Here is an 18,268-nt window from a genome sequence, read left to right as displayed (position 1 = left end):
ATTTGACTAACATTTGCTATGTTTTGGGTTTAGTTAATGTGTGATTTGTTTTAAATTGTGAGGTGTTTCTTTTTCATGTAGTTGCCTTCTACCATTTACCAAATTGTGTCGCAGTATTATACAACTACATTGAACAGGTTAAATGTTATAGAACATCGCTGCAGCTAGACGCATACGTATTGGAAAGCCGTGTTTAGCATAGGATTAAACCGTCTTGCCAGAATTTAGTTAAGATAAAAGTAAGAATATTTACAATTAGTACAACCTAGGCTATCTTACACGGTAGATGCTTTTACCGCAAAACTTAAGGTTGTCTAGTTATCATATGTTACCAAACTTCCACTACAATCCGAACTTACTGTCTCAAGGGTAACTAACCCGAGATGTTTTGTGCTTATATTTGAAAATGTGCCTTGGAACAGTCCTTCTTCAAAATGTGTCAAAATAGTCTTGGCATATTTGTTGTTTAGGTTAGAGAGATTTTGTGGAGCACCCACTTCAATTCTTGAGTTCTAGAGAGAGCCTTAGTAGGTACGACTTGAACGTACAGCTTAGTTGCCTTAAATTTGTTTGCAATGTCTTTGAGATAGGCTTGTTTACCCTGCATTGAATGAATGCATATGAACTGTTAGGATGCCTTCTTAGACTGTTATAAGGGTTACCGCTTACTGCATGTGAACTGCATGATTATTTACGTAATTAAATCAGAATATTTGGGTTGTGTGACTGTTTTGATATGTAGGGAATACACAGGGGTAGGGATTTCTATTTCCAAAGGCGTATAGGTGTGCTGAAGATACATGTGTTCTACAAAATTGCGTTTAAATTATACATGTTCAGTGAGAGAGTGGAAGGCTGCAGCTTTTATTTCCAAAAGCATTTCTAAATTTTCAGTGTATGCAGATAGAGTATACTTTCCAGTTCCGTCTGCAACTTGGAATGTTGCTGCCATTCTGTATATGCAAAACATTATGCAATTAAGGAGTTAAGTTCACAGGATTGTTTTTTGTGTTGTGAGTTTAATACCTTGGACCTAATCGTTCTGCATACACTGAATCGTGGTAGCCGCACTCGCATACTGATATGACCTAATCGTTCTGCTGAAATTGGTAGCGTGTTTTAAATTTTCACGTGCATCAACGTAATAGGGAAGGACCCACATATCTAGATATCTATATATATCTCTCTCTAAAAATAAACCAATATTTATTTATATATATATATATATATATATATATATATATATATATATATATATATAGAATTAGGATCACATGAGTCCACCCTATCTTTTTGAGTCCGTGAGTCCATGATACAATATCACACGTTATATTAAACAATATCACAAACCTATACTCCAAAAAAAAAAAATTCGTGATATTGTTTTGTAATATAATATCACCCGTTATGCTACACAATATCACAGCTTACAGTTTCACACGTTATACTAAACAATATCACAACTGAAAAAAAAAGTTTTTGAAAAAAAAAATTCGAAAAAAAAATCGTGATATTGTTTCGTAATACAATATCACACGTTATACTAAACAATATCACAGCTTACATAAAAAAAAAAAAAAAAAAAAAAAAAAAAAAACTTTTTGAAAAAAAAATTTGAAAAAAAAAATTTGAAAAAAAAAATTTGAAAAAAAAATTTTGAAAAAAAAAATTGAAAAAAAAATCGTGATATTGTTTTGTAATACAATATCAGACGTTATACTAAACAATATCACAGCTTACATAAAAAAAAAAAAAAAAAAAAAAAAAAAAAAAAAAAAAAAAACTTTTTCGAAAAAAAAAATTTTGAAAAAAAAAATTTCCGGAAAAAAAAAAATTCGTGATATTGTTTTGTATAGTGCGTGATATTGTGTTATGGACTCATGGACTCAAATATATAGGTGGACTCACCGGATCTTGCCTATATATATATATATATATATATATATATATATATATATATATATATATATATATATATATATATATATATATATATATATATATATATATATATGTACACATACACACACACACCGACACACACAACTACATACTACATACTGATACACATAACACGACGACATACGTACACACACACACACACACACACACACACACACATATATATATATATATAGATGAGTAAATTATTAATAACTCCCTTTTAAAATACACTTTTTAAAATTTACTCCCTTTTAAAAAAAAAATTAAAAATTACACCCAAAATATTGCAAAAATTTAAAAATTGCTACCAAACCCCTATATTTGCATTTTTATGACAAAAATACCCCTTATATTTTTAAAATTTTCATATTACTACCCAACTCCATTACAACTATGCCCACCCTTCAACCACCCAAGGACTCCACAGCTAAACACCACAATCCTCCGCCAAACTTCACCACCGTACTCGTCATATAAGAAATAAAATAAGGGGCATTTTTGTCATAAAAATGTAAAAGTAGGGGTTTGGGAGCAATTTCTAAATTTTTGCAATATTATGAGTGTAATTTTTAAACTTTTTTTTAAAAGGGAGTAAATTTTAAAAAAGTGTATTTTAATAGGGAGTTATTGATAATTTACTCTATATAGATTTAGGATCGTATGAGAACCCTCCTCGTATGAGAACCATGAGAACCATTGTCCACCGTCAGATCTATTAATCCAGCGGACCTGATCATGACGCGCGTCCACCTTACTTTTCTAATTGGAGGTTATTTTTGTCAATTCACTTATTCTTTTATAACATTCTTTCTCTTCTTCCTTACTCGTCTTCTTCATTCAGCTACTCTTACTTTCCCAATTTCATCTGGATACTTCGTTTAATCTAGCTGCTCTTCCAATGAAATTAAGGTAAGATCGTTCAATTTCTTTCTCCACTTCATAATTGTTTCACGATTATGTGTATTTGATTGCATTTCCCCCTTTGTTTTTCCTTCTAATTTAATTTTTCTATTGATTTGTATTGTTGCTTGCATGTTCATCTTTGATTTTTTGCTAATTACAGTTACATTCATTGTATTTTCGATTGTTTTATTTTCTTCTTTCCAATCGTTTAGGTTTATTTTTGTAGTGTTTTGTATTGTTCCTTTTAATCGTTTTACGATTTTGGGTATTTGATTGCATGTTCCTATTGGTATGTATCTTTTGAGCTGCTATGAAGTATTTGCTAAGTTTCTGTTGAAGATTTGAGTTACTCCAATCAGAGGCCAAGTTATTTACAAAATATTCTAGGTGAAGTGCATCTTATTTGTACTGCATGTTCAATTTTTCATCACTATATGTACATTTCCTATGTTTACAGAAATTATTGTCTTTCTATGTTGATAATAGGTTGGTTAGTGATGATAATCGCCCGAGTAGTTCTCGTCCTTCTAAACGGCAGAAGTCTCGTCGTCCTGTGTTTCCATCTGTTGTTACACGCATGTCTCCAAAGGGCTTATTTTACGTCATTCATTGTATGACGTATGAGCAATGGCAAGATATTAATGCAATTGGGTTTGGTGGTTTATTTTCGTTGGATGTTGATAGGTTACCTATGCGTCTCGGCTATTGGCTTATTGATAATTTTAATCCAATAACAACTTCTCTTATGCTCTATGGTGGTAAGGAGCTGCCTATTCGAGCTTCTGACGTACATGCGACTTTGGGTCTTCCTATGGGTCCTAAGCAAGTGCAATAAGCTTCTTATATTGATGAAAGTGAAGAATTCTCAGAATTCTACCACCAATGGAGAAGTCAATTTCCTGTGACATCTGGACTTGTCTTAATCACAACACTTCAAACTTATATTGCAACTCATCAGGAATTAGGCGGTGATCAATTTAAAGTGAACTTTGTTGTTCTTGTTGTCTCTCTTATGATGAAAAACAACCAAAGATCTTATGTGAATCATCATGTTTTGAAGTCTTTAATGGATGTGAATGATATTGCTAACTATAATTGGTGTGAGTATATTTTGGATAGTTTGAGGAATGCCAAGCTGAATTGGGCAGTTAAGAAGAACTATTTCGAGGGTCCTCTGTTGTTTTTAATGGTATAATATTCTATCTATTTTTCAGCGTGTATTTTTTATTCTTCGCTAATTATTATTCTCCTTTTAAATTTTGTACTGATTTTAATGTTCTTGTTTAAATGTGTAGCTGTTTTACGTTGATCGGGTTGTTCACAAAAAGTGAACTGTTGATCGAGATTTTTTCACTCTCACTGGTTGGACCACTACTGCTCTCTATGCTAGCTAGACAAAAAGAAGAGATGAAATCGTTTGATTTTGGAGAGGGGACAATAGAAGATATAATGGTAGAGCATGTTAATACACAATCAGCTTCAGTATCGCCTAATACACAATCTGACTGTCAAGCAACTATTAAGGTAATCACTATATTTATATGTAAGAAAAATATTATGTACTTATGGTTTTGCTGTTCATAACCAATGGTATTTCTGCTGGAACTTATGTTACACCTTTTATGAACTGATATTTGAGATTTTACTTGAGTCCTTATTTTCATCTGCTTGTGTAGGATTATATTCATGAACTTGCATTGAAAACCAAGGCTACTGCAGAGCATTTGGTGTCCTTAGAGACCTTAATAAAAGATCGTCCGCCTAAGCTATATGAAAATCCGGACATGAAAAAGTTGTGTAATGTGGCAATGAAGCTAATGAATGAGCCATATGATGAAGGCACATGTTCTCAGCATGTTGAAGTGATTGATGTTTCTGTGCCTAATGTTGCTCCAGAAAATGTAGAACATGAACTTGGTTCTTCTATTCCTACGAAAGTAACCTCGAATGTCACTCTAGATGACGATTTTTATGGCAGCGATGAAGTTTTACTAGCTATTCAAGCAGCTGAAAAGTATTGTTCGAAGAAACGGGTTTCTTCTAGGCCAGAAACTTCTCAAGTGATTCCATTATTGTCTATTTCAACACCTTCAACTCAATGCTCTAACCCAAAAGTACATTACTTTTTCATCTTATATTATTTGATCAATTTAATTCTTTCTTTATCTTTTCAACATTTTTTTATGTGATTATTTTTTGCTTAATGTGTAGGAGTATATACATGACCTTGCTATTAATTCTGCACGAATGGCTGAAAATATGGTTATACTTGAGAACAAGTATGAAACTGGAGCTACAAATTTCCCAGAAAATGAGACTATCAAGCAGCTACATAGCTCTACATCTTTATTATATCGTACCTATGGAGGATGCAATGAGGACGCCTCTCCCTCTTCTTGGGTCACTGATTCAAAAGAAGAAGCGGATTTAATAGCTTTTGCCCAGGCAGTAGAGGATGCATACAATAAAAAACGGGCAGTAACTTCTACAAGGCCAATCAATCAACATCAATGGCAAGATGATGACAATTCCCATGGTGGTGTTATTCCTCCATCTTTCAGTCTTGGTTTGTCTCAGGATGAACTTTTTAATAATCCAAAAGTTGCTTTGTTGTCACCAACTACAAATGTTGATCATGATACAGTAGTGCGGGACATTTTGTTAGAAATATCTACTGACCAAAAGGATGAACACGGTGATAAAAAACTGATCAGGAAGGTGATGGTCTCGTTCAGAAAGATGATGACAAGTCGTGTGCGGAGGTGCATGAGGACGCTAATACACAATCAGATTCTGAAAAGACGATTTCAGATGGTGATTGTGAACCTGATTCTGATTCAAGGCTTTCTCCTACCCGCTACCATGTTGTTACAAGGAAGAGAGGTAGTTCAGCAGCACTTGTACCAGAACTTCGTTCTCCTTTTATAGTTAGGGATGTTGATACAGTAAGTAGCCTCACCAAAGTGCAAAGACTTGTGTGTGCCTACATATACGCAGACTTCGGACAAGAGAGCCCTCTTCATAAGTAATTTTTCCTTCATTCCTTACTTTCTTTTTTGTAGCTACTGTTTTTATTTGCCATCCACTTGTTTATTATTTCTTGGTGATTTAAATGGGATATTTTTCAACAGTGAGAAGGTGTTCATGTATAAGGGCATTACTACTATTCGTCTTCAGTTTCAGAGCCTTAAACCTCGAGAGCTTGTGTCAAGTGACATCCTTGATTGTTGGTCTGCTTACTTGAATCATCGAGAGATATCAAAGAGCGATTCAAGTCCATTGAGATTTTACATTAGTACATTCGTGCTTGTAAGTTCACTATTTGATTCTTTCTAAAATTTCTCATACTATTTATGTATGTGTTGATATTTGTTTGTTATATTTTAATCTTTTTTGTGCTTCTAGATTGTGTTTACCGATTATAGGAAGAATAAAAGCGATGAGAGTAGGTACAAATTTTTCAAAAATGCAGTGAATGATGAATTGAAGCAATTTCCCAAGATTTCATTGAAATCTATTGACATGGTGATTTCTTTAACCTTAATTCAATAATTAGTACTTTTATTTATCAAGTCTAATCAATTTTTTTTTCCTACATGTTAGTTTTTCTTTCCGGTCGCATTGAACGCACATTATTATCTCATGGTGTTTGACTTGAAGACCCCTGCATTTTACCTTATTGACAATTGGCTTACTCGCGCCAAAGTTGAAAACTGTTATGGTGATATTCCCATGCTCGTGGTAAGTGTTTGCGTAACGATCTGTTTGCACAGGCTTTTGTGTAGCATGAGTACGTGTCACGATCTTAATTACGCATTGCTTATTAAGGGTCGTGATTTCTGTCACGGCTTTTAGATCGTGAATTTGTAAGGCTAGCTAGTTACTACAAATGTTCATATGATCAATTCTTTGCGTGCACTTTGCGATGTTTAATTGGGATTTAGTTGAGTACCTAGTTCATAAACTCTGGAGATAGATAGATAGTTTGAACTTTGAAAAGAGAAACAAAACTTCTGCTTAGTTGATAAGCAATGATGTCGGTCTTACTCGCTTAACAAAATCAAGAGTAGCTGGTCTGAAACATCTGGCTCATCAAGAGCTGGTCTGAAACATCCTATAGCTGTCATCAAATGAGATTCCTGCATAAGAAATGTACTGCAAACAAACTGATTCCTCGAGCACCAAATTCTACAACATTTCAGGAATTTGTAGGCTTTCGGAACCATCTCCTCTCCCTTTGCAGTAGATGTGTCATGTATAAGTGTTTGGCTAGAGTTATTCCTTTCTGAAATATGCAGTTGGCCAGAGTTCCTGATATTTTTAACATGAGGCATGATCTCCGAGAGAAATTTATAGAGGTTACAGTATACTGAGTAGGCGAGTATTCTACTACCCCTTGAGCATCATAGAAGTATGCACAACCCCCTGTCATTAACAGGGGTAAGGATTAAGGAACTCAAAATAGAAGTTGCATAACCATTTCTGTATATTCTTATGCATGTTGCTTTTGAAATAGGCTGCCGCATTTGGGAAGTTTTTGAAAGAGACCAGAGACACTTATTCTAAAGGAGTTGTGGTGTGTACGCTTACTCCCGTCAGGATTAATATGCCTTGGAGGACAACTGACAATGTTGATGATTGCGGAGTGTTTACCATGAGACATATGGAAACGTTTATGGGTGATCCAAAATGGAAATGCGGTCTTAAAAAGAATGACGTAAGGGTTCATTTATTTAGTTTTGCTTATATTTTGTTGACTGATTATTTCAATTATTGAAAATAGTTTTATTCAAACTATTCTATACATATAGGTTGCAACACTTTCCAAGCTAAGAGACAAATACGTTTCGACTTTGCTTCTTTTTTATGGGAACGAATTGTCTACAGAAGTTCTTCTTCGAGCAAAACACCATCAGAACCAGGTTCAAGGACTCCACGTTCAAGGAGTCGAGAAAGAAGGTGCAAAATGTGTTGATGATTCTAATGAAGCATAATCCCTAGTTTAGGCATCATATGAATTTAGTATCTTTTGTTAGCACTTTGTTATCGCATACCCTATGGTATTGTACTGCTGTATACACTATGTGAAAGGTGGCCACAACCATGTAATCATGTAATGCGATTTTTCAGAAAATTTATCAAGCATTTGGTGTTGGACTAATTTTTTTGTTTTCGTTTGGTATCTGAAAATTTCTTTTGCTGGACCAATTTCTTTGTTTTCTCAAGCATTTGGTGTTGGATTTAACAAGGCAGCCAAATAAGAGACATTATGCGGAAGCGAGTCAATCAAATACGGGATTTCTGAAAACAAAGCAACCGAATACAGGAAAGCACAATAAAGACTATCACACATTACACAGTATACCTATATGGTATACTGAATTGTATTGCGATCATTTGTTAGAATAAATGTGGGGTATTCTGAACCTGTAGCACAAATTTTCTGAATCTTTCATACAAAAGTTCTAAACCTTTCATGTATATTCTGAACCTGTAGCACAAATTTTCTGAATCTTTCATACGTAAGTTCTGAACCTTTCATGTATATTCTGAACCTGTAGCACAAATTTTCTGAATCTTTCATACATAAGTTCTGAACCTTTCATGTATATTCTGAACTTGTAGCACAAATTTTCTGAATCTTTCATACATAAGTTCTGAACCTTTCATGTATATATCATAATACGTGTAATGTGGCTTTGGAGAATGACACTATACATGTAATATATAAAATTAAAAGCAATTTAGAGTCATAAATCATCCGTAGAACATCAAATAAAATTATCCAAAACTTTTAGAACTCTTGTTCGGCCATTGACAATCAATCTTCATCCTCTGAATCTTCATACTGTGAATCTGATTCTTCAACCTTTTTAGAACATGTTCTTGAGTTGTGACCTTTTTTCCCACAAGTCTGGCATACTCTTTGTTTTTTCCCGCTTTTCTCGAGCGCTTTTAGAACACTTGATCAATTAAACCACTCCCCTTATTACGTGATTTTTGTGGAACTTGGATGTTTATCTCTTTAGGAATGCTGCACCCAACATACCTTTCCATTTCCGACATCGTGTTGAGGATTGGTGGCTCGTTGCTTCGATGTTGCTTTATCTCCATTTTGACTTCTCTAAGTTTATCTATTAACATTTGTATATCTTTCTCATTTTCTTCTACAAGGCTGACACAAGAGTACATTTCTTCCCAAAACTCATTTGTCATTCCTTTTTTGTTGTCTGATTTCCCAACATCCTCCATTTTATTGCCATGCTTATCAAAGACGGGCTTCATCAACGCATTCTTCGTCCATCTATTAAGAATATATTTTTCTGGAATCCTTCTTATGTTCTTATGCTTTAAGACCCATATGACATGCTTACATAGCATACCTATTCGTTGATACAAACAACAACTACAAGTGATTTCTTCTCTACTTGCTGTAAATGCAACTTCCCATGTCTTTCTTTCTCGCTCTATGTCGTTGATAATATATACCTCTGTGTCGTCCGTAGCATGTACGTCCACCATGCCACAATTGTACACTGCTGCACATAACTCATTCTGGAAGTCCTTAAAAGTTGCATGCGTGTAAATTTCTGAAGCGTGTTTTTCTAACTGAACTGGAGTTTTCAAGGGAGATGTTGAGTGTTTATTTTCCGAGTTCAGTTTTGATTGTTTGTGGCGTTGTGCATCCATTGCACTCTCAAAAGACATCCAGAATTCAACAAGAGTCGCATGAGGTGTAAGAAAACGATCGAAGAAACTATTTTCACTCTCTGATCTTGATGTCACCCTCATAATACCCGCCATAAATATTTCTCTAAAATATGCAGGAACCCAATCTTCTTTAATTTCGTAGAGAGACGAGAACCAAGGATGGTCTACCAAATCATAATCAATCATGATATTAGCCCAAGCTTCTTCAAATTCATCGGTTCACAATGATTGTTCCAAACGCATACATTTAAACGCTTCTTGAAATCCTCGTCTTGCCATAAATACGCATCAACTTTTTCACGAAGTTTCTTCATAATATGCCACATGCATAACCTGTGAGATGTATCTGGAAATACTTCTTCAATTGCTGGCTTCATAGAAGGACATTGATCAGTTATAATTGCTTTTGGTGCACAACCCCCCATTGCGTCAAGAAATGCTTTGAAAAGCCATGTATATGCTTCAATGCTCTCGTGTGATAGTAGCCCCGCTCCTACTGTTACACACCTTTTATGTTGATCAACAGCAGTAAATGGTACAAAAACCATGTCGTACTTATTTGTACGAAAGGTGGAGTCGATGGAAAGCATGTCGCCAAATAAAGCATAGTTTTTCCTAGATATGGTGTCTGCCCAAAACAGCCCTGATAGACACTGTTTTCATCAACTTCGAAGTCAAAATAAAACGTGCTACACGTCTCTTTTTTTTTGAGAAAAATTATCTACCACCATTTGTGCATCAGACAAACCAATGTACTGTTTCATATTTCTCACAAAGTTCTTGAAATCAGTCTCGGTAGCACCAACATTACTATAACCTCCCGTCAACTCTTTCCAACCTCTAAATGCTTTTACTGGCCCCATCTTTAACCGTGCTGCTTTTACAACAAAGGTCTTCTGAATCGATGTCATTTTCCTGTTTTCCTTCATAAACAACATTGATGATGGTGATGCTAAAATATGGTTGTGTCCTTCATGGAATCCAGTAACCTTATACTTTCCATCTACTTGCAGCGAAAATTGTACCATAGCTTCACATTCAATACGAGTAATCAACCGCACACGATCTGATTTTTTATCTTTACACTCCTCCCTTGTTCCAGCCTTGTTGCATAACACTCTCCTCAACGTAAATACTTGAAAGATTTCTTTTTTCCTTTTTGTTGTACCCAATCTAGTCCGAAAAGCCACAATGTTTTGCATAGTCTTTGTAAAACTGAACTCCTTCTTCTATGGTATTGTATAAATCTCCTAGTTTAGGCTTCTTCTCATCTACGCATGGTGGAAAGTACTCCTCAAAGTTGTTCTCGGTAGAATAGTGCAAATTGGTGTAGACAATAATGTCGAAATCGCTGTACTAACTTCATCATTTGCTTCCATTTAATCTGCACAACTGGAAATTGAAAATATTAGTACACACCCATTGTTACAATCAATCAAACGTTTTTTGAATCTATGATATATAAGTTCTGCACATTTACTATAAATGTTCTGTTATTTTCTAAAATTACCATGAATTTGCCAAAACCAAATTAGAAAAAATACCATACAACATTGAACTCAGCTGGGTACATTGTTTCACTACATGAGGTCCACAATAAAGTAGTTACAAGTACAAATTACGTCGAGTATCTCACACCCAACCCAGTACAAATTTTCTGAACCTACAGTACAAATTTCCTGAACCTATGGTATTTATTTGCTGAACACTACAAAGAAGTACAAATTACATGGAGTATCTCACACCCAACCCAGTACAAAGTTTCTCAACCTACAATACAAATTTCTTTGACCCTATGGTATATATTTTCTGAACCTATGGTATATATTTACTGAAAAACTTCTATAATACACATCATCTCTAATAACTAATCTTCCAACTCTGATCTTATAAAATTTGTTCAGAAAATATCCACACAATCAATCAAATATCTCTTTATGAATTTATGAAAAACTCCACACAATATCAACTCTGATCTTATGAATTTAAGATAACAATTACTGAATCCGTACAATTTCATCAATCAAACACAAATTCATGAATCTAAGCTAACAAATAATCAATCCGTACAATACTTCAATCAAATAACAGTTCAATCCACAAATAAAAAATCGAACAAGTTTAATTAGTTGTTTACCTGGATATAATCGATTACTTGCTGGCAATTACTTTGATAATCTTCTATGCAATTGGTTTGATCATCATTGTTTTTCGATTACGAAGAAAATTTGTGTTGTTTTTTGGGTGGATTTGTAATTGCAGTGACAGGGTTATGAAATTGAGGCGTTTTTGACATTAAACAGTGGTTTTTGTAATAAGAAAGGCAAGGTAATTAATTATGCGCGCGTTGATCTTAGCCGTAGGTAGTCTTCATCTGATGGTCAGCAGTGGTTCTCATGGTTCTCATGAGAAGGGGGTATATATATATATATATATATATATATATATATATATATATATATATATATATATATATATATATATATATATATAACACGATCCCGAGAACTCATAATACCAACAGGAAGGGCAGAAGCACAACCTATTTGTTTGGGCCTGTTGCCCTGAGTTCTTTTATTTTTGGGAATATGTACGCGATGCCCTTGGAGTTTCGAATTTTCCCCGAAATACCCATTTTTTGGTTCCGAAAAACTTTAAGCGGCTATAGCTCGTGTGTACGAATTCAGAAAGTGATTTTTATTTTTTTTCAAATCGATCATCTTTCCGAGAACTACGATTTGGAAAAAAAAAATTGTCGTATTTGGATCCCGTGGCTAGGAGTTTTTGTACGTCAAAGTTTTTTACTGTACAAACTTTGAGTGACCACATCTCTTGGTCACGAATTCCAAACACGTCATTTTTTTTTTCAAGTTGTAGGTTTCGAAAATATAATCAATGTGAAAAAAAAACGTTACTTTATGAGATTGTAAACACGAGTTATAGCTTCTTAAAGATTTCCGGATCGAAAAAATGGGTATTTCGGGCAAAACATCAAAGTTCAAGGGCACCGCGTGCATTTTCCGTTTATTTGTTTTTGTTTTATATATGCATACGATAAATATGCATCCGTAAAAAGAATGTTGCCAGCCGATCATTTATGGATATAATACCTAGGCAGAAGAACACAGCAGGAGGTACATGCATTTTTGGGCAGATTTAGCCGATATTTACGTACCGTTAGGCAGCATAAAGGGCAGTAGATGTTGCTTTTAAACTTCCAAAACCATTATCCTGCATACTGCAGCCTCTTACTATGTAATCATTATTGCACACCATCCTATCTAGTAAAGCAGTTACACTGAACATTAGATACAGTGTAAATCAGCCTTAGGGAACATTAAAGAAGTGATTGTTGAAACTTAACTGACCATGTATGAGCCAAAAGAGACGGTAGTATTTAATGGTAATCCTTGCAGCGACTGTTCAGAGTGTATCGCCAGCTTACTTGCCCTACTACGCCTGAACATGGCATTACCTCGTGTTAGTGTAATAAAACCATGGGTTGTCCGGTGCAGCTAGGTAGCTGCGTAATAATTAATGAATATAGACAGCAGACCTTAAGCAAGATACCTACGGTAATATTGTCGACCTGCTACCCCAGAAACATGCCCTGCAAGACCACGCCCTGCCCGAAAGAGCAACCAACAGATAGGGTTGGCATAGATAACCCTGCACCAGACTTGAACACAAGTAAGTTTATTAAATTTCTGAAACATTTACTGGCTAAGGCCAAAATCACAAATGAACATAGCAAACCAGCCAGTTTGAAGTGCGGTGTCCACGCTTAAACATAGAACCAACTACTGGTGATGATAAATGAAGGTCTGTTTCTGTTCTAAAAACAAAAGTTTAAAAAAAGTCAGGTGAACGTACGTTAAAGCGGCCCGCAGTTAGCTGTAGGTTAGCTCTGAAACATCAGTCAAAGAAGTGCACACAGTGGGGCGTTGCATTGAGCTGGTAACCAGGAACCATATCTAGAGTCTGCAAATTACCATCAACACAAGTAGAGGAAAATAACCTCAAAACGGCAATCAACAAGTGCGAAATAAGATCTGAGATAAGTCATGTTAAGATTGCAAGTAACACTTCAGAACAGAACATATCCCGCCAAGAGAAGCCAATAATCAGGCAGAATCATAAATAACATGGGGGTCAAAAGAAGGTTAAAGGCACAACAAGCGTGAAAGATGATGTATTAATCACTTCAGGCCCTTCAAAGCAAAAGCGATGCTAGTAAACAAGCTCGTGGGTTGCCAGCAAATGAGGTGAGTATAACACGAACATTTAATAAATACTTAAATAGCCATGCTGTTGGTTGGTCTGTCAGTAAATGTTGTCAGACAATGCAGTATAAAATGAGTCATTTGATACCGCTGACAGATAACCTACTTCCCAAGGGAAGGATAAACATGGTCCCGAAACTTTCAGTCTTTAAAGTGTTTGTATTTTATTTTGAAAAGTACAGTAGAAGATCCTGACATGATCGGAACAACCATTTGACCCCCATAATAAGCACAGTTAATCACCAATCACCGGTGCACACAACAAACCCTGCCCACTATCATCAACAGTTAATGTTTCACTGCAGATACACATCAAGACTGTTTCGGTCTTATACAACCCATTTCTGCCACCCATGAATGCGTCAACATCACAGCAAGAAACAAATCAGAAATCGCAAGGCCTCACCGAAGCTCATACATTTTAACCCTAGAACCCTCACCTTCTGCACCCCAATAGTCCCTGAACACATATCCAGTGAGTATTCCCATTCGCCAATATAGAGGACCCACAAGCCATTCAAGGCCTAATTAAATACTACAAGTAACTAAACACTCGTTAACAGACTAAGAATAGCAACGAGAATAAACTTAACGCTGACCTCGCCGCAAAAATTCCATCCCAAAGGCTTGGCCCCGCAACCCCCACCCCTACATCCTTGTCCACACACCTAATTACTTGTTTCTCGCAGTCAACTTAAGACACTACAAGCGAGATTGAAGTGATACTAAACGACAAGCAATTAAACAAACGTAAATAGATACACAACAGCAATAAGAATAGTCAGCAACCTGTGCGCTTGCTGTGCCGTTCTCAACGTTTCGAGGAAGTCAATGCAAACCCAGGGGCTGCAAGAATTTGTGGGAAAATGCTGCGAACTGGTAAGTAGGCAGCGTAGGTAGCTGAAAGGTAACCAAGAATTTGTCATAAATTAAATTTAGAAAGGCTTCGAGATAGTTTTGAGACAGACGCTTTCCAAAAGCAAATGTGCAAAAGACAATCGTTAATGAAATAAACTAAATATAAAGACACCACAAGTTAAAGTGTAAGAGTTCACCCCGACAAGCAATCAAGCATGCAGTGACAGTTCAGGTACAGCAGCCAGAAACAGTTCTGCATCGTAGGCCCGAGGCGGCACTTGCAGCGTTCCGGGGAAGTAAATGCAAACCCAGAAAGTGCATGTAGATGCTTGAAACTGACTTGTAGTTAACCTATGTACCTGAAAGGTAAGCATGAAAGTGTCCCAAATAAAGGTAAGAAAGACTGTCGGCTAGCCTTTAAACAATTGCTTTCAGGAAAAGCACGTGCTAAAGCCGAAAGATAATGGAAACAACAAAAATAAAAGACGCCAAAAGTAAAAGTAAAGAAGGCTGAGCATGTTCGAAAGTTTTAGTGTATTGGACATCGATTATGAAAAGCACGCCATACAAGGCTGACTACGTAAACACTTGCCTTAGGCTTTTTAATTCACAAAACCTACTGCAGTAGCTGAAACCATCCATACTTAGCTCAAATTACGATCCCAAATAAACACCAAAAGGCGCTGAACTAAATATTTCTGAGATTCACACCCACAAATTTGTGATTGGTAATGTGGTAAATAGTTTTGCACTTCCCTAGAATTCCTCTTAAATAAATTCGTATTTGCGATTAAATCGTATAAAATCACAAATAACATTGCCTAAAATCCATTACCTAAAATCTATAATCGTATAAAACTACTCCTTTCAGCTTAATTGTAATCAAATTGCATTATCAGTATATTTGTATGGCCATATAAGCTAAGAAACAATATGATACAGCGATTACCGTTATAAGTAAACGCACTATTAACACAACAATATACACATTGATATATCATAAACGAAGTAAAAAATTATTTTGGGCATTAGAATGTTATGAGGAAAATAAAATGAAAAGGGACTAAAGTTCATTGTCCGTTAAATATAACCCATGTCGAAGAAATTACGTAACCCACGTCTATTTTAAATTAATGCAGAAGCAGTAATAAAGAAATCTCAGGAACTCCAACAACTAAAAAGGGAAGTAATCGTACTATGAAAGCATTTCCAAACTGTCTTAAGCTGGAACACAGTAGAACTAATACCTGCTGTTATTAATTACATCTCCAACTCGAACCAAGACACCTCCAACCACGACGACAACAACCTGGTTATTAAAGCCAGCCCCGATTAGCAACCAAGCACCCTAAAAAGTCAACAATTATAATAAGGAAAAAAGGAATTTTAAAAAATAGTTGTACCAAGACCACAAAGAAGATTCAATAACCAACAGCTGAGCATCGAGAATGCCGTGATAGCTCTTTTTACATTGGTGTAAACGTCTCTGGCCCACATCTTTGGCCATCGTCATATCTCAAAAAAAGGCGGACCTAGCGATTATTTATAAGAACAATCCGGTATAAGCAAAGCTATCATTTGAAGTCTAAATTAACACAGCAATAATCAAACCTTTATGAAAGAAATGAACATACCTCAGATATTCCGGCTTCATCCTCCCCGACAAATCAAGCTGGATGGAAAAAAAATGAGAACAATTAACAAAACCAGCATTAAGAAATTGTAACGACTGTAAAGAATCGCAAAATGCCTAAAGTAAATTCGATTAATTATCTAGAAAACCAGCTGTTGACTGATCTTATAGACACAAAAATGATGTAGTGATACGAGGTAAGTACTAAGGTCATATTACATACAATTTGTGGGAAAACTAAAACCTAGACATCAAGTACTTCATTTTGAGACACGAATATTCATGTTAAACACTTAGCGATAAATGGCACACATAAACAAATTCATAAATCACAAACTCAACCAAAACTCACTTCCCCATAACAACCACAACAACAATTTTGCAACAAAATGTAAAAAAAAAAAACCATCTGAGCGACATTCAACACGCCAATTGACTTTACCCCATCAAATTAAACCAAAATAAACAAATTCCAAATTCCATAACCCTAGTTTTTACATTCTCGGATTACCAACCATCAATTGCGAAAATTAGTTCAAAACTGGATGTCGAGAAGATTACCTGATGAAAATCAAACCACCTCGAAACGCAAAATCCAAACCCGTCAAAGCTAGGGTCGAAGTTCCATCAATCAAGTGCCTGAATTTCTATGTATGTAAAAACAGATTGTGAGTTTTATGAGTAAACTTTGAGCATTATCGGTGTCGGAGAGCGAAAGGCAGTGAAACGATAACGGAACGAAATAGCTTTGAAATCATCAAAAGCGAATAGAAATTCAGATTAGCAGCTCATACGTAGGTTTTGCCGAGGAACTCAATCGCAGTGTGAGAAACAAGAGAGGGATGAGAATAAGGGGTGGAGTGAAATGGCTGAGGGAAAAGGCGAGATTGTGGCTGTGATTTTAGGATCAATGGAGGGACGAGATCTTGAAGGAGAATCCAACGGTGGAGGACACACTTGAGGCCATACTATTCATAGCTACAGTAAGAGTAAGTTTACTCTTTTTAAAGGTTAGGGATGTATTTACTATTGTTATTATTATTATTATTATATTATTTTTATATTTATTATATTACTATTATATTTATTAATAATTAATTCGTATTGTTTATATTATTATATTTATATTTAATACATTTATTATTATTATCATTATTATTATTATTATTATTATTATTATTATATTATATTTATTATTTTATTAATATATTTATTATTATTAATATTATTCATAACATATTTATTATTATTATTATATTTAATATTATTATATTAATAAGTTATTATTTAATATTTATTATTTTATTAATATACTCATTATTAATATTATTAATCACATATTTATTATTATTATTATTATATTTAATATTATTATGTTAATAAATTATTATATTAGACCTATTATTATTATTATATTTATTTTTTAGTTATTATTATTAATATATTATATTATTATTATTAATAATGTTATCATTTATATTACTAATATATTATTATTATTATTACTTTATTTATTATTATATTAATATTTTATTTTTTATATATCTTATTAGATTATTATTATTAGATTATATTAATATATTATTATTAATGAACAATATTATAATAATATTTATTATTATTATTGGTATTATTTTTATTATAATATTTATTATTATTATTATTATTAATATAATCTTTTTATTATTATTTCACTTCACTTGATTCATTCGATCGATTCGATTCATTCAGTTCAGCTCCATTAAGTTCGATTCGATTCAGATTCAAATTCGATTGATTCGATAATTTCAAATCAAAAGAACAGGGCCTTATTCGAATTGGGTTAAATCGGTTCGAAATTAAAATCGGGTCGACCTTAATTTCGATTCCAGCTTGATTTCAATCGGGTTCATTTCGATGAGCAACTTTATTCGGTTTATGCTATTTCGAGACGGGT

The 18,268-nt window shown here is 34.5% G+C and overlaps 1 protein-coding gene across 1 annotated transcript; it reads right to left on the bottom strand.

Annotated features, from left to right (window-relative positions):
• Positions 1-9,740: 9,740 nt before the first annotated feature.
• LOC141648756 (protein FAR1-RELATED SEQUENCE 5-like) lies at positions 9,741-10,760 on the bottom strand. Its single transcript, XM_074457473.1, has 2 exons — positions 10,284-10,760; positions 9,741-10,211 (listed from the first exon to the last, which is right to left on the bottom strand). Exons 1-2 carry the CDS (start codon positions 10,758-10,760, stop codon positions 9,741-9,743), a joined length of 948 nt encoding a protein of 315 aa, XP_074313574.1.
• Positions 10,761-18,268: the final 7,508 nt, after the last annotated feature.

This window comes from Silene latifolia, chromosome 3 (genome assembly GCF_048544455.1).
Source record: "Silene latifolia isolate original U9 population chromosome 3, ASM4854445v1, whole genome shotgun sequence".
Lineage (NCBI taxonomy): Eukaryota > Viridiplantae > Streptophyta > Magnoliopsida > Caryophyllales > Caryophyllaceae > Silene > Silene latifolia.
Note: the sequence above shows the minus strand (reverse complement) of the source record. Positions and strands in the feature narration are given on the sequence as shown.